We start from the raw sequence: 22810 nt of genomic DNA on the forward strand, positions 1-22810 counted from the left end.
GCTCCAATCACAGCAGTCTGGGGGCTTTGATCACATTACAGGGGGTCATGGGGCGGTAACAGGCAGGTCACAAGCCGGTTACCGCCCCATGACCGCCCTGTCACCGCACGGTTGCCCTACGATCGGGCGCTTTGGGTCCGGGGCTAGGGTGTCCTAGCAACAGCCTAGGATCGGTGCTCTTAGGAGCAGATCACTGTTTCCGGCAATCACATTGCCGGAAACGGTGAGAAATGCGACTTCGGACGCGGTGCCGCATTAAAGATATGACGTATTAATACGGGTCAGGCTCTTGAAGCCCAGGGCGCAGACGGGTATTAATACGTCTTGGGCTTTAAAGGGGTTAAGAATATCCCTTTAACCGATGTGCTTATCTATAATGTACTAAAGATGTAACTATAAGGAATACAGAGGTTGCCACAAGAAGACACCACTATTAAAAATGGCATATGGTCGGTGGGGGCCTTATTAAAGGTTTCTACATTGGTTCCAAGGAACATTACCTATAACCTCTACTTCTCTTTCTATCTAAACAGAAAAGAATATGGGATACAAAAGGCTCTTTGAACTTGAATAACAGTTATGGACTTGATAAAATTCAATGTCTTACCTTTCAATTTCATAACAAATATCCTTTCGTCATTGCTTTTAGAGCTATCAAGTTTGCATTTATAGCGATACTTGATATCATTGTTGCTTACATTAATTATGTGCAGCTCAGAAATCCAAATTGAACCCATGTCGTCTCTAAATTAAAGCAATGGCAAAGCAACGTTTATTAAGTAAAAATGTAATGTTTTCTCAATTTCATCATCATTTTAAGTTTTTTAAAATGCTTACTTAAAGAGGTTGTGCCACCATAAAAAATACATCAAACTAAGCAGAAAATGTGGAAATAAATGGTTTTGTAATTTACAGTTATTAAAAATTATGCTTCATTCAAAACATAACAAGCTTTCATCCGCTGAAGTATGATCCCTGGTGCTATTCCATTCTGTCCACCCAGTGGCCTATCAGCTGTCAGAGCATGCACAGTTCCTGTCATCATAAGAGTGCCCCCCAACTCCCCACCCCCAGTGTGCATAATGTATGCTCCCTGTGCTCACCTCACACAGGTCTGACAGCGAGCACAGGGAGAATATTGCTGAGAAGCACAGAAGCGTGTCAGTGATTCTTCCCACTGCGCTCACACAGCGCTGACCTCTGGATGAGATCGTTCTGCTTCATACACTATGTGCGCAGTTAGAGCTGTGTCACAGAGGGCAGAGCTGTGTGAGCGCAGAGGAAGAATCACTGACACGCTTCTGTGTTTCTCAGCAATCTGCTCCCTGGGCTCACTGTCAGACCTGTGTGAGGTGAGAGCAGGGAGCATAAAGGGGGTATGGCTACATTGGGCGCTCTGTATACTCAGAGCGGTGACTGAGCCCGCGCTGCACCTGCCCTCCTGACTGAATGCCGAATGCTGGCATGGAGAATGAAGTTCATTTTCTTCCCACTGCATTCGGTTGCATGCAACATGCACTTTGCATCACTAACAGCACACTGGGGCCAGTATAATGGATAAAAATGGGGTGACAGATTCCCTTTAAACAGTGTTAAATAGTAGTTGATGCAATACAGTGGTGTGAAAAAGTGTTTGCCCCCTTCCTCATTTCTTATTCTTTTGCATGTTTGTCACACTTAAATGTTTCAGATCACAAAACAAATTTAAATATTAGACAAAGATAACACAAGTAAACACAAAATGCAGTTTTTAAATCAAAGTCTTTACTATTAAGGGAAAAGAAGTCCAAACCTACAGGGCACTGTGTGAAAAAGTAATTGCCCCCTTAAAACATAAAACAACTGTGGTTTATCACATCTTTGGAAAGCTGGGTTAAATTTCCCTAGCCACACACAGGCCTGATACTGCCACACCTGTTCTCAATCAAGATATTACTTAAATAGGACCTGCCTGGCAAAGTGAAGTAGACCAAAAGATCCTCAAAAGCTAGACAGCATGCTGCTATCCAAAGAAATTCAGGAAAAATTAGAAACAAAGTAATTGAGATCTATCAGTCTGGAAAACGTTATAAAGCAATTTTTAAAGCTTTGGGACTCCAGTGAACCACAGTGAGAGCTATTTTCCACAAATTGCAAAAACATGGAATAGTGGTGAATCTTCCCAGGAGTAACCGGTCACAAAAGACCCCACAACAACATCCAAAGAACTACAGGCATCACTTGCCTCAGTTAAGGCAGTGTTCATGACTCCACCATAAGAAAGACTGGGCAAAAATGGCATGCATGGAAAGTCCCAAGACAAAAGTCACTGCTGAGCAAAAAGAACAGAAAGGCTCATCTCAGTTTTGCCAGAAAACATCTTGATGATCGCCAATACTTTTGGGAGAATACTCTGTGGACTGACAAGACAAAAGTTGAATTTTTTGGAAGGTGTGTGTCCCATTACATCTGGTAACACAGCATTTCAGAAAGGGAACATCATACTAACAGTAAAATATGGTGGTGGTAGTTTGATGGTCTGGGGCTGTTTTGCTGCTTCAGGACCTGGAAGACTTGCTGTAGATTTTGGTATTTGTTCTTATTCTGACCCTTACCATTTTTTTTATTATATGTAGATTGATCACTGTGTCATATAGATCTTACTCTTTGGATGGTGTCTTCATTTCCTTGCCTCTGAACCATTATTTTGATCTTTCTTTTATTATCCCATCTGGATTGCTTACAGCACTGGTACTTTAAAACACACAGAGATTATGGTACACATGTTTAGTATTGTCTCTCATATTGAGCTTATCCACTGAAGGTTTATGACTAGTGATGAGCGAGCACTAAAATGCTCGGGTGCTCGAAGCTCGGACCGAGCACATCGTGACACTCGGGTGCTCGACCCGAGCAACGAGCCCAATGTAAGTCTATGGGAAGCTCGAGCATTTTTCTGGCAGTCCTTCCCGGCGGTCTGCAGAAGGTCAAAAATTGCCCAAATCGATGGGAACATTGCTCAATTAAACATGTCAGGCAGGCAGGCAGAATATATAGGCAGATAGGCAGGGTATATAGGAGGGTGCATGAAAAACATAGCAGGGCACTCGGAACACACTGGTGCCTTCCAATTTTAATGCACCCGTCTCTTTAAAAAAGCCAACAATTCAGCAGCCGCATACAGTTATAATATTGGTACCCGACAATTTATAACAGAAAGAATAGAGCATCACACATAGATTAGATAGATAGAAACATGTCAGTCACATATATAATGAGTACAGTGACAGTGTTGGTTACTGTACTTGTCATGTATTACCCCCTTCCCAGGCTTCAAACATCTGCCCCAGCCGTCTGCTTAACCTCCACTAGAGACTAAAATTACGGGGGACCCCACGCCAATTTTTTTTTATAAATCCTTTATTTTAACACTAAATGACAAGTACAGTAACCAACACTGTCACTGTACTTATTATATATGTGACTGACATGTTCCTATCTAATCTATGTGTGATGCTCTATTCTTTCTGTTCTAAATTGTCGGGTACCGATGTTATAACTGTATGCGGCTGATGAATTGCCGGCTTTCCTTGTTTCACTGAGCACTGTTCCCATTGATTTGGGCAATCGCTGTAATGCCACAACCAACATGGCTGCGGCATTACAGTGAGTGGCAGGCAATCCCTGCATGTTGATTGGCACTCTAAAGAGCACCAAACATGCAGGACGGGGACCCGAGCATCTGCCCGAGCATCGCACAAGTACTCGGCGAGCTCAGAGCATCTCGAGTACTGAGATGCTCGGGCGAGTACCGAGTAGTGACGAGCATGCTCGCTTATCACTATTTATGACATATACTTTATTGACTAAACTTTTAGGTATAGCCACTGTCTCTGTTACTCTCAGCTATCTGCCTTATTATGTAGTCCCTGGTGTAACATGACACTTGTTGTATCTGTGTCACCCCAGGCCTGGATGCCACAAACAATAATCTGTGTCTGAGAGCAGGAGGGAGGTTCCCTGGTTAGGGACAATTAGCATGCAGCACCTCCTGTCCCAGGCCAGTAGGGGGAGCTGGCTGCCCTATAAAACCTGGAACTGGGGCAGGGTTAGAAAGACCAGAATCCACTTCTGAAGTGTCCAGAAGGGTCCTCAGAGAAGAGGGACAGGTCAGCAGCAGCTGAGGAGTCCGTGAAGCAGAGGAGAAACTGCAAGCCAGGGACAGAGGCGACGAGAGCTGGTCCTGGCAGAGAACCAATCTAACCGGACATTGGGGTCCGAGTCTGCCCCGGGTTATCAAGCCCAGCAGCAGAGAACCAACCCGCGAGGGATTTCAGGTCCCTTGGCCTAAGAAGCCTGGAGGCTCCACCACACAGAGGGACCAGTACAGCGAGGAGAAAGCAAAAGGTACCCAAGGCCCGAGTCGCAAGTCATACAGGCGAGAAGTACACGGCCAGCTCAGGGACGTGGGCTATTACACCACGAAGCGGGGGATAGTCAGAAAGAGCATAGAGAGAACGGTAGGCCTACACACTCACCCTGACCAGTGGGGTTCGCCCGAATGCTCTCAGATACCCAGGCCCATTCCTACCCGGTACTACTGTTGGGTCATTAGTAACATCTACAATAAAGACCCAGAACTGTTTGACACGGGCTCTGAACTTTTACTATTGCGGCCGGCACTATCACCCCCAGTATCCACCTACACTGCCCTGAGGCTACACTCTTCCCGTGGGGAGTTATCCTACCCCTGTGCTGCACACCAACACCAGCCTCAGCGGTCTGCCTCGCAGCGGCGGTTATCTCTGACCGCAATCCACGGGTGGCGTAGTCGGACATTCATAAATCTATAAATAGACTGCCACAACATTGGTCTGACCGCCCTGAGCCACGGGACCAGGTTGCCACTACTACCCCCATCAGCATCGTACACCAGAAGACCCGGTTTTGAGTACCCCACGGCCCAGTGGGTGAGTCATATCTATCTTCCCTCTGATTTAATATATCTTTTTTATAAAAAAAAATTCTCAATAAAGATTTATATAAATACTTATATGCCCTAAAATGACTAAAGTATTCTCGGAGTGATAGCTTTATTGGCTAACCAGAAAAAAATACTGTATATATATATATATATATATATATATATATATATATATATATATATATGTATATGCAAGTTTTCAGAGCACAAAGGTTCCTTCTTCAGGCAGGATTGCAAATCCTCCAGCCTGAAGAAAGGAGCCTTTGTGCTCTGAAAGCTTGCATATATATATTTTTTCTGGTTAGCCAATAAAGGTATCACTCCGAGAATACTTTAGTCATTTTTGGGCATAAAAATATTTACATTGATTTTTCTGGCTAACATGGTACCACAATATAACTTTGTATTGTACATCAATAAAGATTAGTAATAATTTATTCAAGAAGCTCCTGATTCTTATCTCTTTTGGGCTATATTGTTATTTGGAAGAGCGTTTAATAGCAAGACCGGCCTTTTCTTTTGGAGCATAGCAAGGTACGTGACCCCGGTGTCTCCACCTTCCGGGGTAATCCAGGGGTCAGGGATAGACAAGGATGCCCCCTAGTTCGAGGGATAAGGTAGGCACCCACCATCCCTAGTCACTATGTGACAATACCCTTGTTTGATCTCGACGATCTCCTGACTTCAGGTTCACCTGATTTTTCTGTTGCTTCTTCAGTGGTTGAAGAACCTTACCAAACTTCTACATCCTTTTTTTTGTAATTTTAAAATTCTGACTGAGATTGTTATTGCTTCAGCTGCACTACTGGTATGATGTCATGAATCTTGAGCGACATGAAGTTCTCATCAATCATTACATCTCTGCTTATTGTGACCTTGTTCGTTTCTGGGTGCAGGATTCTATATCCTTCCTGGGTTTCACTGTAGCCCACCAGGATACCTTCTTTTGCATAAAATTCCCACTTCATAAGTTTTTTCTTTGGGAATGTGTACAAATACTTTACTTCCAAATATTCTTATATATTATAATTCAGGTTTCTTGCTGTTCCATTGCTGAAATGGAGTTTTCTCAGTAGCTTTATCTGGTAGTCTGTTTTAAAGATAGCAAGCTGTCATGATTGCTTCACCCCAATATGTTGTCGGCAAATCTGCATCAAATAGGATGCTTCTTCCGGTTCCTTCTTTCCTCTACACCATTTTGTTCAGGGTTGTATGGTACAGTAGTCTGAAACACGATTCCATTTTTCCTTAAAACACTTTGTGTCTCATTACTTGTATATTGAGTTCCATTATCTGCATGCAGAATTTTGGGCATTTTCCCAAATTTGTTATATGCTTCAGCCAGACATATTTCAAGTTTCTCTGCAACTTCATCTTTGCAGTGAAGCAGATAGACAACTGTATATATTGAATAATCATCTATACATTTGAGAAAATATCTCTTATTTCCAGGAGTTTGAGTACTGTTTTCACCACAAACATCTGTGTGTATTAAGTCCAAAAGCTGTTCTAATTTTCTAGTACTATTATTAGGAAATATTAAAATTTTCCCTTTAAGAAAACTGTAGTGACGGCGTCCCTGCACACTCCCTTCCTCCCCAGCAGGAACACTGACTTACTCACCACAGTGGCTCCCCTCCCACACTTTCTCCTCCTCCAGCTCCAGCCCAGGGTCTGCACACAGCGCACAGATCCCCGAGCACTGTGCTTAGGGCACGTGCTCTCTCCCTCTTAAAGCAACAGCACGCTCCGTCCTAAAGTGTACCCAGCTGATGACTGGGAGACACCTATTATTTAAAGCACCTCCACCTGTTCGGAGGTGCTTGAGCATTATTTTTAGTTTGTTCCCTGCTCACTTGCTAGTTCTCAGGTCCCCAGTTTGCTAGTCCCTTAGCTGGGACAAAGACTGCAGTTGCAGTTGAAACGTGTAGCCTTCTACTCCTGTCTCTGTTGCATTTTTCATGCCTGTCATTTGATGATATTTGGTTTTAGCCACTGCGGCCCTCGTGTTTTGCCAATTTTAAGTTGCTTCTAAAAAACTACATTTTTTTATCAATTCATTAGTTGGAAGCTGGAACAATTTTTTTTTCTTCAAATTCATTATCTTGTCACGTGAGTATCAGAACAGAGTTCCGTGCACTAATCTGGTATATCGGTGAGCTGACAATTTCTTCTTGATTGCCCCAGTTTGTTAGTATCTGCCAGTATCCGCTAATTCCCGCTGGCGTCTGCCCGTACCTGCCCATATTCACTTGTTCTTGCCTCGTTCCTGTATGTCCTTGCTTGTGCCTTCCAGCTACCCACCTGCATCAACCATGCCACCTGCATACCAGCCGTGCCTGCCTGCATCAGCCGTGCCACCTCTATACCAGCCATACCTGCCTGTGCCCTCCTGTATTCCAGCCGTACTCGCCTGCACCTGCCCATGGCCAACTGTGTTGCAGCTGTTCCTGCATGCCCTTGTCTGTGCCCACCTGTATACCTGCCTGCACCTACCCACATGAATACCAGCTGTACCTGCCTGCACATGCCCGTGCCCACCTTTATTCCAGCTGTACCCATCTGCACCGGCCTTTGCCAAACCTGTATACCAGCCACACCTGCCTGTGCCCACCTAAATACCAGCCATACTTACCTGCATAATCCAGTGCCTGCCTGTCTACCAGCCATGCCCGCCAGCACCTGCCATGCCTGGGTTCCTGCCATGCCTGCCTGTAACAGCTGAACTTTCCCTTTTTGGCTGTACCAGCTTCCTGTCCCCTGGGGGTCAGTTGCTGTGCATCTAGTCCTGGTGTAGTACCTAGTTACGCCCCTCCAGGCTCTCTCTGGATCACGGCACAGTGGTTCCACCACTCCCGTTAAAAAAGCTAGTACATTTCATTGTCTGATTACACAGATTGACTGTAATACCATCAGCAAGATGGTTTTGAACTAACTTTCTTATTGCTTCTGCGTCGCCTGTGCCATACATGGATGCAATTTGTGTGATGTTCATGTTTAGCAGTGTATACACTTTTCTTGCATTTTAGCTGGTACAACTCATCTTTGATTTTTCCTTCTCCTATTGTATGACCTTCTTTTGGGATGATATAGCTGTCATCTTTAAATGTAACTTCACTAACTTGCCTTGTGAGTTTTTTCACAGATAGCAGATTGCTTTCAAGACTAGGGACATAGAGAACGTCCTTTACTGGGATCTTTCTGCTTTGTGTTGGGGAAATTTGACAATTAATGTAACCATCTCCTATTCCCTCTGAATTCATGTACTGACTATTAACCAAAATCACTTTTTCTAGCTTACTTTGGTCAAGGTTAGAGAAGAAGCTTTTGTCATTAGTCATATGACTAGTTGCACCAGAGTCTATACACCATGCATGATTTAATGTACTAGCATTAACACTAAACAAAGCTTCAGTATGTAAAGTGTCATATTCTTCAGTAATGGTACTTTTAACCCTTTGATGATTATTTTGCTTTTTCAGCTGATTCATTCTAGCTCTCCACACTTAGTAGTCAGCCTTTAGGTGCTCTGATTTCCTGCAGAAAAAACTCTCACATGCTTCCTTCAAATAACTTTATTTTTGGGTAGATCTTTAGGTTTTTAAAGTGAATTCTTCTTTGAATGCTCCACTGCTGCTTACACTTTCTGTCTTTCGCTTATATCCATCTACAAGCTTTCCTCTGACATACTCCAATGTAAGCTCATAATCTGTGTGCACATCTAGTGTAGTTACAAGTATGTCATAGCTTTCTGGTAGACTGCTTAGTAGTAGTGCAGCAATATGGAAATCCTTTAGCTCTTCCCCAATGCCCCACAGGTGCTCCACAATTTGAAGAGTTTATCTTATGTAATTATGCATATATTGGCCCTTATTTAGCTTAGACTGATACAGCTTTCTCATTAAAAAGAGCTTATTGCTGAGATTTATCCTTTCATGAACTTTCTGCAACTGTTTCCACATTTCTTTTGCAGTTTTTCATTTCCAAGTACCTTCTCTTATCAGCAGCATCTTTACCTTGAATTTCCAAGATTGATAGCTCTGGGTAGTCAGATTTGGCACTGTGAACTTCACAGAGTTGCTGCTGGTGACCATCTTTGCTTTTTTTCTTAGTACACTGTGGTCCTCTCTCCTCTGGGCTGTTCTCTTTGTCTTTGACTTTTTGGGTCTCTGGGCCCATAACCTGTTGGCAGCGAATTCATCTCTGTACTGTTCAGCCTTTCAACAGTGTATATATATTTATTCAGGAACAAAGGAAACACAGCTTACAACTCGTATTTCTTATAGCTTAGGATTGTAGCATCTTGTCTGTCAACTTGCAAAGTAAAAAGCAAACTGTGCTTCAACTACACACACTGTGAGCAGGAACTTCCTGGTTCTTTTGTTTCTGTATTTTCAACAATGCATTATTGACAATACAACTACTACTACTACTGCTACTGGAGACAGAAACTCATGCACTATTAAACAGTAGTAATTAGTAGTTTATGCAATATATACAATTAATAAGCATTATTCCAACACCTCTCTGCCCCCGGCTATATCATCACCGGAACTGTCTCTTTAGCATTAATATGTGCTCCCAGGCCATCTCTTCAGCATTCATCTCTGCCCTCAAATCGACTCCTCAAATCTCCTCTGCTCTCAGGCCATGTTCTCAGTGTTCCTCTCTGCCCTCAGGCCATCTCCTCAGTGTTCCTATTTGCTCTCAAGCCGTCTCTTCAGCACTTCTCTCTGCCATTATGCTGTGTTCTTACTGCTCATTTCTGCCCTCAGACTCTCTGCTCAGCTTTCCTCTTTGCCCTCAAGCCATCTGCTCCAAGGTCTTTTCCTCAGTGTTCCTCTCTGCCCTCAGGCCTTCTTCTCAGCATTCCTATCTGCTCTCAGACCATAACTTTAGTGTTCCTCTCTGCCCTCAGGCCGCCTCCTCAACATTCCTCTCTGTTTTCAAGCAGTCTTCTCATCATTCCTCTCTACTTTCAGGCCATCTCCTTAGCGCTCCTTTCTGCTCTTAGGTCATCTATTTAGCATTCTTCTTTGCTCTAAGGTGATTTCCTCGGGGTTTCTCTCTGCCCTCATGCCTTCTCCTCAGCAATCCTATCTGTTCCCAGGGCATCTCCTCAACATTCCTCTCTGCTCTTAGGCTGTCTCGTCTGCGTTCCTCTGTTCTCAGTCAATCTATTCAGCATTTCTTTCTGCTCTCAGGCCATCTCCTCAGCATTCCTAACTGACCTGAGACCGTCTCTTCAGAACTCCTCTCTGCCTTCAGGCAGTCTCCCAAGTATTCCTATTTGGTCTCAGGCTATGTGCTTAGCATTCCTCTTTGCTCTCAGGCCATCTCTCTTCATTCCTATCTACTCTCAGGCCTCCTCCTCTGTGCTCCTCTCTGCACTCTTGCCATCTCTTTAGCATTACTCTCTGCCCTCAGACAATCTTTTCAACATTCCTTTCTGCTTTCAAGCTGTTTCCTCAGCATTCCTCTTTGCTCTCAGGTCATCTCTTTGGGGTTCCTCTCTTTCCTCAGTCTTTCTTCTATGTGTTTGTATATGCTCTCAGGGTATCTCCTCAGCATTGCTCTCTGTCTTCATGCATCTCCTCAACGTTTCTCTCTGCTCTCAGGCCATCTCCTCAGCTCTCCTATCTGTTGTCAAGCTGTCTGCTCAACGCTGCTCTGCTTTCAGACCATATCCTCAGTGGGAATTGGATGTTTCGCCCCCAGCAGTTCGCCCACAGCAGTTCGCCCCCGGGTACATTTCGACCCCGCACATTTCGTCCCCAGAATTTGGCCCCCAGGATGTTTTGCCCCCGCACATTTCACCCCCGCACATATCAACCCCAGTTCGCCCCGGTCCAGGGGCAAAACGTGCGGAGGCGAATCTTCCTGGGGGCAAAATGATAGGGGCGAAATGTGCAGGGGCGAAATGTACCTGGGGGCGAAACTTCCTATAACCATCCTCAGTTCTCCCCTCTGCTCTCAGGCTGTCTCCTCACCATTCTACTCTGTCCTCAGGCTGTCTCCTCAGCATTTCTCTTTGCTGTCCAGCTGTCTCTTTAGCGTTCCTATCTGCCACCATGGCCATCTCCTCAGCATTCCTCTCTGCCCTCAAGCCATCTGCTCCAAGGTCTTTTCCTCAGTGTTCCTCTCTGCCCTCAGGCCTTCTTCTCAGCATTCCTATCTGCTCTCAGACCATAACTTTAGTGTTCCTCTCTGCCCTCAGGCCGCCTCCTCAACATTCCTCTCTGTTTTCAAGCAGTCTTCTCATCATTCCTCTCTACTTTCAGGCCATCTCCTTAGCGCTTCTCTCTTCTCTCAGGCTATCTCCTTAGCGCTCCTTTCTGCTCTTAGGTCATCTATTTAGCATTCTTCTTTGCTCTAAGGTGATTTCCTCGGGGTTTCTCTCTGCCCTCAGGCCTTCTCCTCAGCAATCCTATCTGTTCCCAGGGCATCTCCTCAACATTCCTCTCTGCTCTTAGGCTGTCTCGTCAGCGTTCCTCTGTTCTCAGTCAATCTATTCAGCATTTCTTTCTGCTCTCAGGCCATCTCCTCAGCATTCCTAACTGACCTGAGACCGTCTCTTCAGAACTCCTCTCTGCCTTCAGGCAGTCTCCCAAGTATTCCTATTTGGTCTCAGGCTATGTGCTTAGCATTCCTCTTTGCTCTCAGGCCATCTCTCTTCATTCCTATCTACTCTCAGGCCTCCTCCTCTGTGCTCCTCTCTGCACTCTTGCCATCTCTTTAGCATTACTCTCTGCCCTCAGACAATCTTTTCAACATTCCTTTCTGCTTTCAAGCTGTTTCCTCAGCATTCCTCTTTGCTCTCAGGTCATCTCTTTGGGGTTCCTCTCTTTCCTCAGTCTTTCTTCTATGTGTTTGTATATGCTCTCAGGGTATCTCCTCAGCATTGCTCTCTGTCTTCATGCATCTCCTCAACGTTTCTCTCTGCTCTCAGGCCATCTCCTCAGCTCTCCTATCTGTTGTCAAGCTGTCTGCTCAACGCTGCTCTGCTTTCAGACCATATCCTCAGTGGGAATTGGATGTTTCGCCCCCAGCAGTTCGCCCACAGCAGTTCGCCCCCGGGTACATTTCGCCCCCGCACATTTCGTCCCCAGAATTTGGCCCCCAGGATGTTTTGCCCCCGCACATTTCACCCCCCACATATCAACCCCAGTTCGCCCCGGTCCAGGGGCGAAACGTGCGGAGGCGAATCTTCCTGGGGGCAAAATGATAGGGGCGAAATGTGCAGGGGCGAAATGTACCTGGGGGCGAAACTTCCTATAACCATCCTCAGTTCTCCCCTCTGCTCTCAGGCTGTCTCCTCACCATTCTACTCTGTCCTCAGGCTGTCTCCTCAGCATTTCTCTCTGCTTTTCAGCTGTCTCTTTAGCGTTCCTATCTGCCACCATGGCCATCTCCTCAGCATTCCTCTCTGCCCACAAGCTATCTCCTCAACATTCCTCTGCTCTCAAAAAATTTCCTTAGTGTTTCTATCTATCCTCAGGTTGTCTCCTCAGTGTTCCTATCTACTCTCAGGCTACCTCCTCAGTGCTCCTCTCTGCCCTCAGGCCATCTCCTTAGCATTCCTCTCTGCCCTTAAGCAGTCTCCTCAATGCTCCTCTGCTTTCAGGCCATCTCTTCCACATTTCTCTCTGTTCTCAGTCCATCTCCTCAGTGTTCCTATCTACTCTCAGGCTTTCTCTTCAGCGCTTCCCTTTGCCATTAGTCTGTCTTTTTACAGCTAATGTTTTATTTCAGACTGTATGCTCAGCTTTTTTTTCTGCCCTCAGGCAATCTCCTTAGCGTTCCTCTCTGCTCTAAGGTAGTTTCCTCAGTGTTCTCTGTCCTCAGGCCTTCTCGTCAGCATTCTGATCTTCTTTCAGCCCGTGACCTCAGTGCTCCTCTCTCAGGCCCTTTTCTTAGCATTCCTCTCTATCCTCAAGCTGTCCCCTCTGCTCTCCGGCTCCCTCTTCAGCATTCCTCTCAGTTATCAGGCCATCTCCTCAGTGTTCCTCTCGGCCCCCGGCTATATCCTCACTGCTCCTCTCTTCTTTAGGATGTCTCCTTAGCATTCCTATCTGCTCCCAGGCCATCTCCTCAGCATTCATCTCTGCCCTCCTCTGCTCTCAGGTCATGTTCTTAGCGTTCCTCTCTGCCCTCAGGCCATCTCCTCAATGTTCCTATCTGCCCCCAGACTGTCTTTTCAGTGCTCCTATCTGCCATCAGGCTGTGTTCTTGACGCGCCCCCTGGGCCATGTTCAGGGGATACCCGGAGCCGGATCTGACAGGGGTAGTAGTCCTCGTGGCGGTGACCCGGTCCGTGCCCAGGGTGTCAAACTAAGTGTGTGGCAGTCTTTGTAGATGTTGTTAAGTGTCGACTACGCCACCCGTTGATTTGCGGTCACAAGGCCGCCGCTGCAGAACAGTCCGCTGAGGCCGGTAGTATGTGTGCAGCGATGGTGGTATAACCCCCAACGGGAGGGGTATGGCCTCAGGGCAGCTGGTGTGGATGATGGAGGTAGTGGTAGTGCAGAAAGGAGAGTCAGAGGCGTGAGATGCAGTTTCAGGGTTTTTACTCACAGTAGTTCTTTCAGTCACTCCGGCCTTGAGTGACCACCCGAGCCGTGCTGCATTCACCAGGTGTGGGACTCGGCTAACCCCCAGGCAGTTCCGGAGCGTGGTCCTGAGCTCCCTTCTCTTTCTCTTTCTGCTGGCCGTCCCCACCAGGGATCCACCTTTGTCCGGTTCCCTTGGGCCTCCTGGTGGCAAAACCTTCTCTGGCTTTCCTGACCCTATTCTTGGTGTACCTTCCTGGTGGATGTGGTGAGGGTCGTGGCAAAGCTTGACCATGACCTCCGGTTCCTGGCTAAGGGTTACTTTTGCCTCCGCCAGCTTGGGATCCGGTGCCCTCTTCTGCCAACCCTTCACCCTTTTGGCTTAATTCTGGGATCTCAGGGTTCCCTCTGGCTCTGCGTCTCTGGGCCTTTCTTCTTCCTCTCTGCTTCAGGCCTGGCCCTGGAGCTGGGCCCAGCCGGAGCCACAGCTCCCTGTCAGCCCTCCTGGCTGAGCTCCTCTGCTCTGCTTCTCCTGGACTCTCTGACTGACTGACCCTGATCTAAGATGGTGCCCACCTTATATACTCCCTCTATGTGTGAGCCCAGGTGACTAGCACCCAATGGGCTCCTACCTCTATGCCCAGAGCCCCTCCCCTATCTGCCCCTACACTACTGGGATGTTCCACCCCCCTCCCACTCCAACCAGGGACAGACGCTGTCGTACCTGCACATTTATCTGGTGGGAGTACCGTAGTTCTGTCCCCTGGAAATGGGATGTATGTAGTCCATGCAGCCTACTGAGCTCAGTCCCACACTCCATCCTTACCCGGGAGTGGAATACCACACCTCTGGGTCGAGGTGCAGTACCCCTGTAGCAGCCGAGCCCTCGGGGTGCTACATTCCTCCCTGGTAAATCACAGCACGTCCTCGGGCTGTAAAAGAGCAAAACATAAAACATACAAATTTTGAAAGTGCACTTACATATAAAATATAACTTTCAACCCGTCCCTTTATGGGAGGTACTTCTCTCTTAAAATGTTACAGACACATCATAAAATAATATTAACTCTTTCAGCATAATAAAACTTTTCATATAAAACAATTTTGACCTCTGGCCACTTGTGCAAATTGTGACCAGGTAAGTGCCACAGTCTCTTGTAGAAAAAACAGTTTCCTATAAAACCAGTAGGGGGCGCTTTAAGAAGCGCAACTATTTACAAGGGATATGGCCGCTCTCAGTCCTCGGCCAGTGGGGATAAGGGAGTGGCTGCTCACAGTCCTCAGCCTGTGGGGAGATGGGACACACTGGAACAGTTCACTGGTCCCAACGGGGACTATATCTTACTGGCAACAGTTATTGTACCTTCACGGGTAACTATTTACAGTGCTCCTACTGTACATCAGTGGTGACGTCCTCCTGCTCCTGCCTGAGGGTAATCTTCAGACCCGTCCGGGTCCTCTTGTTCCTCCTCACACCGCAGCTCCTCCTCAGTCAGGCGATGTACATGAAGGGCATAGGGTCCTTTGGCACACTGGTGCCGGGTGAAGGTGACCTCATCTCCCAGGTAAAGGTCACGACCTCTGTGTCCCTCCGGCAGATGGCTTTCTACGTCTCTGCGGGTGACAAAGACGTCGCCGGGGGTTCTGTGGTCCCGTATAAAACCCCACCCGTGCTCCATTTGGAATTTTATTACAGTCCCGCTGGCACGGGGACCGTGGGCAGTACGGGGGTTTCTGCGAGCCCGGCGCTTTTGCTCGGCGCTCTGGACTTGGAGCCGCTCCTCGCGGACCCGCCTCTCTCGTCGCTCCTTAGCAAAAACCTCCAATTGTTGCCGGCAGCACTCCGTACGCTGGGCTGCGGCTGCCCGGGTCTCCTCGGTGAATCCCATCAGGTCCTCACCGGTAGGGTCCCACTCAAATTGGGCGTCCTCCAACGGAAGCGGATCGAGTTTGGCGGCCGCAGGAGCCGGAATTAGAGGCTCATCCAGAGGCCGTTCCCTCCGGAATCGAGGGTGAATATATTCAGGTGGCCACACGAAGAGCAGCCCGTCCTGGGTGGTGTTTTGTGCGGAGCGGTCTTCGCCCAGACGGGATGCTGTGGAGGCAGAGGGCGCTGTGGTGTTTGCGGCGCCCAGGGGCTCCTGGCCTTGCGTCCAGGCCGAAGGTAGTCTGAATACAAAGGGCGCTTTAAAGGCTGCGGCGCCCGGGTCTACCAGGCCTTGCGACCAGACCGGTGGCATGATGGAGGTAGAGGGCGCTGTGAAGACGGCGGCGCCCGGGGGTACTTGGCCTTGCGACCAGGCCGGGGGCGCTTCTTGCTTGGCCGCGCTCTGAGTCGAGGCGCATGACGTAGCAGGGGGCGTGGCCGCGGCTCCTGTCGCCTGAGGCCTAGCTCGGAGCGGTGACGATGCAGCAACGTGAGTGGTGAGTGGGGTCTCGGGCTCTGCGACGGGGAGCTGGGGCAGGCTTGCGACCATCGGGCACGGGGTGTTGTCGTCCCCATTACCTGCTCCCTTTTCTTCAACTCCCTCCGCGGCGTCGTCTCCAGCCGTCGTCCCTCCTGCACCTTCCTCAGAGGCGGACATGCTCCTTGTCGTGGGTGGCGTGCTTCGCTGGCGGGTTCCAGCCTGCTGGGCCATCTCCTTGCTCCACTCCGCCAGCGCTTCCTGCTGTACCCGGGCCATCTTCCGTGCGAGGCCCTCCAGCGCGGTCTGTGCACGCTCCCGATCTCCGGGGAGCTGCGCCAGGATCTCCAGCAGGCCTTCTGGAGTGGCGGCCTGCAACAGGCTCCTGACCACAGGGTCGGTGCTGCCTGACTCTCCCTCCATCTCCGGGTGCGATCTCTCTAGACTCCTCCAAGCTGCTCCCATCTTCTCTCTTTTGTCCTTTCTCCTCCCCCATTCAGGGTGGTTCCGGGGCAACTTGGTGATTGTCAGCTCCAGGGGCAGTTCTCTCACACTGATGGACATCTCAATCATTACAGTCTCTGCTGGTGGGGGCGGTCTCCGCTTTTGGCGCCATTCTTCGACCTGGCCCACGATGGGAGGTGGTCTCTTGCCACCCTCTGGCACGCCCATAATGGCGTCCGCTCTGCCAGGGCGGGAAATCTTCTTAGATGGCGGGAATCGCTTCCCAGTGGCGGGAAACACTGCAAATGGCGGGAAAAGACCGCAGATGACAGGCAAATGGCAGGAACCGATCCGAGACGGCGTCCGATGGCGGGGACCCTCCGGAACTGGCGGGAGACTTCTTTTTACGGTACATTTAGACTTTTCTTCAGGCACGCAGTACCCGGTAGTTGCGGGCACGTGATCCTGCCGACTACGCCAAAGTTGACGCCCTCCCTGGGCCATGTTCAGGGGATACCCGGAGCCGGATCTGACAGGGGTAGTAGTCCTCGTGGCGGTGACCCGGTCCGTGCCCAGGGTGTCAAACTAAGTGTGTGGCAGTCTTTGTAGATGTTGTTAAGTGTCGACTACGCCACCCGTTGATTTGCGGTCACAAGGCCGCCGCTGCAGAACAGTCCGCTGAGGCCGGTAGTATGTGTGCAGCGATGGTGGTATAACCCCCAACGGGAGGGGTATGGCCTCAGGGCAGCTGGTGTGGATGATGGAGGTAGTGGTAGTGCAGAAAGGAGAGTCAGAGGCGTGAGATGCAGTTTCAGGGTTTTTACTCACAGTAGTTCTTTCAGTCACTCCGGCCTTGAGTGACCACCCGAGCCGTGCTGCATTCACCAGGTGTGGGACTCGGCTAACCCCCAGGCAGTTCCGGAGTGTGGTCCTGAGCTCCCTTCTCTTTCTCTTTCTGCTGGCCGTCCCCACCAGGGATCCACCTTTGTCCGGTTCCCTTGGGCCTCCTGGTGGCAAAACCTTCTCTGGCTTTCCTGACCCTATTCTTGGTGTACCTTCCTGGTGGATGTGGTGAGGGTCGTGGCAAAGCTTGACCACGACCTCCGGTTCCTGGCTAAGGGTTACTTTTGCCTCCACCAGCTTGGGATCCGGTGCCCTCTTCTGCCAACCCTTCACCCTTTTGGCTTAATTCTGGGATCTCAGGGTTCCCTCTGGCTCTGCGTCTCTGGGCCTTTCTTCTTCCTCTCTGCTTCAGGCCTGGCCCTGGAGCTGGGCCCAGCCGGAGCCACAGCTCCCTGTCAGCCCTCCTGGCTGAGCTCCTCTGCTCTGCTTCTCCTGGACTCTCTGACTGACTGACCCTGATCTAAGATGGTGCCCACCTTATATACTCCCTCTATGTGTGAGCCCAGGTGACTAGCACCCAATGGGCTCCTACCTCTATGCCCAGAGCCCCTCCCCTATCTGCCCCTACACTACTGGGATGTTCCACCCCCCTCCCACTCCAGCCAGGGACAGACGCTGTCGTACCTGCACATTTATCTGGTGGGAGTACCGTAGTTCTGTCCCCCGGAAATGGGATGTATGTAGTGCATGCAGCCTACTGAGCTCAGTCCCACACTCCATCCTTACCCGGGAGTGGAATACCACACCTCTGGGTCGAGGTGCAGTACCCCTGTAGCAGCCGAGCCCTCGGGGTGCTACATTCTTACTGCTCATTTCTGACCTCAGGCTGTCTGCTCAGCTTTCCTCTCTGCCCTGAGGCCATATCCTTAGCATTCCTCTCTGCTTTAATGTCGTTTGCTCAGAGTTCCTCTGTGCCCTCAGGTCTTCTTGTCAGCATTCCTATCTGGTTTCAGCCCATCACCTCAGTGTTCCTCTTTGCCCTCAGGTCATCGTTTCAACATTCCTCTATATTTTCACCTTGTCTTCTCAGCATTCCTCCCTACTTTCAGGCCATCTCTTCTGTGCTCCTATCTGCTCTCAGGCCATCTCCTCACTGCTCCTCTCTGCTCTAAGGCCATCTCCTTAGCTCTCCTCAAGGCTTTCAAGCCATCTCCTTAGCACTCCTATCTGCCCTCAGGCCATCTCTTCAGCACTCATCTCTGCTCTCGGGCCATTTGCTCAGTGTTATTTTCTGCTCTCAGGCCATCTCCTTAGTGGTCCTCTCTACCCATGGTCCATCTCCTCAGCCTTCCTCTCTTCCCTTAGACCATCTGCTTGTGCTCCTCCCTGCCCTCTTGCCATCTCCTCAGCATTCCTATCTGTGTTCAGGTGATCTCCTCAATGCTCCTTTTTGCCCTCAGACCAAGGCATGTTCGATCTGTTTCATTATGTGCCCTAGACTAAGGGCAGATAGGAGGGTCTCAATAAAGACTGTTTTGTTAGTCAACTTCTTAAAGGGATTTTACCATTTCAGTCTTCAATACATCATCAGCGTGCCCATATTAAATATAATATCATCATTACTCACCTTCCACTGCTCCAATGTTGGCTCTTTGCCGCCGCTCTGGTCTATATTTACAGACTGAAACTGTGAGCAGGGGAGAACTCACACAAGCTCAGAGCAGCGCTATGCTTGTAATCTTATTTTCCCTAACTTTATGTGTGCAAATCGCGGCTAGCCAATCTCCTCTGAAGAGTGGCATCATGGGCTCCTCAAAACAACTGTCAAATGATCTGAAAACAAAGATTATTCAACATAGTTGTTCAGGGGAAGGATACAAAAAGCTGTCTCAGAGATTTAACCTGTCAGTTTCCACTGTGAGGAACATAGTAAGGAAATGGAAGAACACAGGGACAGTTCTTGTTAAAGCCAGAAGTGGCAGGCCAAGAAAAACATCAGAAAGGCAGAGAAGAAGAATGGTGAGATCAGTCAAGGACAATCCTCAGACCACCTCCAGAGAGCTGCAGCATCAACTTTCTGCAGATGGTGTCACTGTGCATCGGTCAACTATACAACGCACTTTGCACAAGGAGAAGCTGTATGGGAGAGTGATGCGAAAGAAGCCGTTTCTGCAAGCACGCCACAAACAGAGTCGGCTGAGGTATGCAAAAGCACATTTGGAGAAGCCAATTTCTTTTTGGAAGAAGGTCCTGTGGACTGATGAAACCAAGATTGAGTTGTTTGGTCATACAAAAAGGCATTATGCATGGCGTCAAAAAAACACAGCATTCCAAGAAAAACACTTGCTACCCACAGTAAAATTTGGTGGAGGTTCCATCATGCTTTGGGGCTGTGTGGCCAATGCCGGCACTGGGAATCTTGTTAAAGTTGAGGGACGCATGGATTCCACTCAGTATCAGCAGATTCTTGACAGTAATGTTCAAGAATCAGTGATAAAGTTGAAGTTACGCAGGGGATGGATCTTTCAGCAAGACAATGATCCAAAACACCGCTCCAAATCTACTCAGGGATTCATGCAGAGTAACAATTACAATGTTCTGGAATGGCCATCCCAGTCCCCAGACCTGAATATCATTGAACATCTGTGGGATCATTTGAAGAGGGCTGTCCATGCTCGGCGACCATCAAACTTAACTGAACTGGAATTGTTTTGTAAAGAGGAATGGTCAAAAATACCTTCATCCAGGATCCAGGAACTCATTAAAAGCTACAGGAAGCGACTAGAGGCTGTTATTTTTGCAAAAGGAGGATTTACTAAATATTAATGTCACTTTTCTGGTGAGGTGCCCATACTTATGCACCTGTCAAATTTTGTTTGAATGCAGATTGTACATTTTCAGTTAGTATAATAAACCTCATTTCAAGGCAGAAACATTATTGTGTCCAACAGTTATTACATATATCAAACTGAAATAGCTGTTGCAAAAACACCAATTTTAAGAAAACATTAAGCTTAAGATTAATAGGGGTGCCCAAACTTTTTCATATAACTGTATCTCCTTTGTTATACAGGCCTCATCCACACTAAAAAAAATATTTTCTTCTGTTACTAACATGATACAGTAGGGGACATCTCAGTTTGAAATTGTTTGGAGCATATCTCCTTTGTTATACAGGCCTCATCCACACTAAAAAAATATTTTCTTCTGTTACTAACGTGATACAGCAGAGGACATCTCAGTTTGAAATTGTTTGGAGCATATCTTGTATATTATACAGGCCTCATCCACACTAAAAAAATTCTTCTGTTACTAATGTGATACAGTAGGGGAGATCTCACCTTGTCATTTAGTGCCACTGAAATTCAGGTGTTTGCAGAGCTGGTGCAGAGTAATAATAGCGTGCTCCTCACACACTATCTGAGCAACATGAATGGGAAAAAGCGAGGTCGTGGTGGAAGGTGGAATAGGCTTGGTGTTCAAGGTATACGTGGGGTAGGTGATAATGTTAGTGAAAGCACTAGTGAACCAACACAGTCACATCCTATCCAAAGACAACTGACAACTTCTGTTACTGGACAAGCTACTCCACTCCCTTTCTTTGGCAGCCGCAAAGCGGCACGCCTTGTTGATGAGGACCAGAAAGAGCATGTGCTCCAGCGGATGGCAAGCACTGCTGCAAGTGGCCTCTCCTCCTCTTCCTCCACCTCAACATCACACACAGTACAGTCCACAGAGGTGGCACCCCAATTACCCTTGCTTCCGCCCGCGTCACAACTGTCCAACCGCCCAACTGACTGTAGGGAACCACAGATGGGTGAGCCTGCTGAACTTTTCACACATTCTATGCCATGGGTATCAGAAGTGTACTTCAAAGATTCACAGAGTCAAGAGGAGGAAAGCATCTGCACCGATGCCCAAAATTATTTCAGGTTGGATTCTGGGCAGGACAAAGTAAGGTCCGAGCAGCTTCATGACCCTCGTCAACAGTTGTTAACAGCCTGGGGGGAGGTGATCCTGATGAGACTCAGATAACTGATGAGACTCACGCGGACAGTACTGTGCTGTCAGGGCAAGAAGAGGAGAAGGGTGACTCTCAGGTTGTGGAATGAGATTACACATTGAATAATGATGATGAGGTTGCAGATCCCACTTGGTGTGAACCCAGAGGCACGCAGCTGAGTAGCTCATATGAGAAAGTGGAGGAGGAGGAAGACGAGGAGGTTACGTTGCGCCCTACAGTGCAGACACTGAGCGATGCAAGCACGAGGAACATTGCATCCTTAGCCAGAACTGTGGCTGTGGCAAGCAGCAGTCCTGAGTCTGCAGCACGCAGGGGCAGCAAGGATTGCCTACCCTGGGCCTTTTTTGTCACCGCAAATAATGAGCCAAATCACGTTATCTGCAAACTTTGCAAAAAAAAACTCAGTAGAGGGAAAAAGTTCAATAATTTGACCTCTACATTCATGAACCATCACATGTGTAATCAACATGCGTTACCCTGGCAAACTCACTGTGATAAAATGCGGACCAGCGTAACTCAAGAACCATCACCCGCCCCATCAACCGCATCTGCTGCTTCTTCCTCCTTCTCTGTTACTGTGCCAAGTATTGTCACGCAGGTCTCTGACTGCAGAACTTCCGGTTCTTTACCAGCTTTAGTCAGGCTGAGTGAAAGCCCGTCAGCTGTAACGGAAGTGGACATGCCTGCTGTGTTTGTTTCAACGAGCACACCACATGTTTCTCAATCCACCATAATATCTCCACCTGCACCTCACTCACTGTCCAGTAGTTTGTCCGGTTCACTGTACTCCACCCTCTCTCAGCACTGCAGCTAGCCCTCGGTCCCGCAGTTGTGGTCATGTAAAAGATTGTTTCATCTTATGTGGCGCCCCTGAGGGTTCGACCGCCACAGGAATGCTGCACTTCTCCAATGGAGTGTGGTGTTCCTCCTCTGAGTTAAGCCCGGTGTGATGGTAGTGATCTAGCCTTTTGCATCCAACACCACATTTCCACCAGAGGGAGCTATTATGCACTAGGTGCTGCTCCCCTGGTTACAGGGAGACTGGGGAACACAAAGTGGTAGGAACCAGTTAGTGGATGTGGGTGGAGGAACAGTTAGTTAGTTACACTTCAAATTTCATATTTAATAGAATGCCATCTTTGATCTTGGTTCGTGTGCCGTCACCTACTGTGTGTAATGTGACTTCCCTCTGGGAGCGCAGATCCTGTGTGAGCCTGCACCGGCATGGGACACAGCCCTCGTACCCCGATCTTTGGGACGAGAGGTAGGTTGCAGACAAGGAATGTCTCAACCCGGCCGAGGACCAGGATCAAGAAGGCCCGGGAGCTTTAGAGTGTGGCTCCCTAGCAAATGGGTCCCGGGGAGGATGCAAACGGAGCGGAGCACGCCACCTGTCCTTGCCTACCTGATCTATTCAGAGGGATTCCGGCTGCAAGAGGGGTACCGGCCCCCGACACCCGACCTCGTACTCTACGTCCAGGACGGGAAAGCCCGGTTAGGCCCTGAGGATCCCACCGGGCGTCGGATGGAGAGGAATTGCCACCCGAGCCCTACACCTGAGAGGAGCTCAGAGGGAGACCCG

The 22810-nt window shown here is 48.5% G+C and overlaps 1 protein-coding gene across 2 annotated transcripts in view; it reads right to left on the reverse strand.

Moving 5' to 3' along the window:
• LOC141210786 (interleukin-18 receptor 1-like) overlaps positions 1-22810 on the reverse strand; it is a 111610-nt gene that overhangs the window by 24019 nt on the left and 64781 nt on the right. For both annotated transcript variants that reach the window (XM_073664765.1, XM_073664764.1), the window contains exon 7: positions 608-744. In XM_073664765.1, coding sequence (XP_073520866.1) covers positions 608-744 — 137 coding nt within the window. The remainder of the gene's footprint in view (positions 1-607; positions 745-22810) is intronic.

Source organism: Phyllobates terribilis, unplaced genomic scaffold (genome assembly GCF_046119375.1).
Source record: "Phyllobates terribilis strain yellow unplaced genomic scaffold, ASM4611937v1 Scaffold_2__4_contigs__length_985480577, whole genome shotgun sequence".
Taxonomy (NCBI): Eukaryota; Metazoa; Chordata; class Amphibia; order Anura; family Dendrobatidae; genus Phyllobates; species Phyllobates terribilis.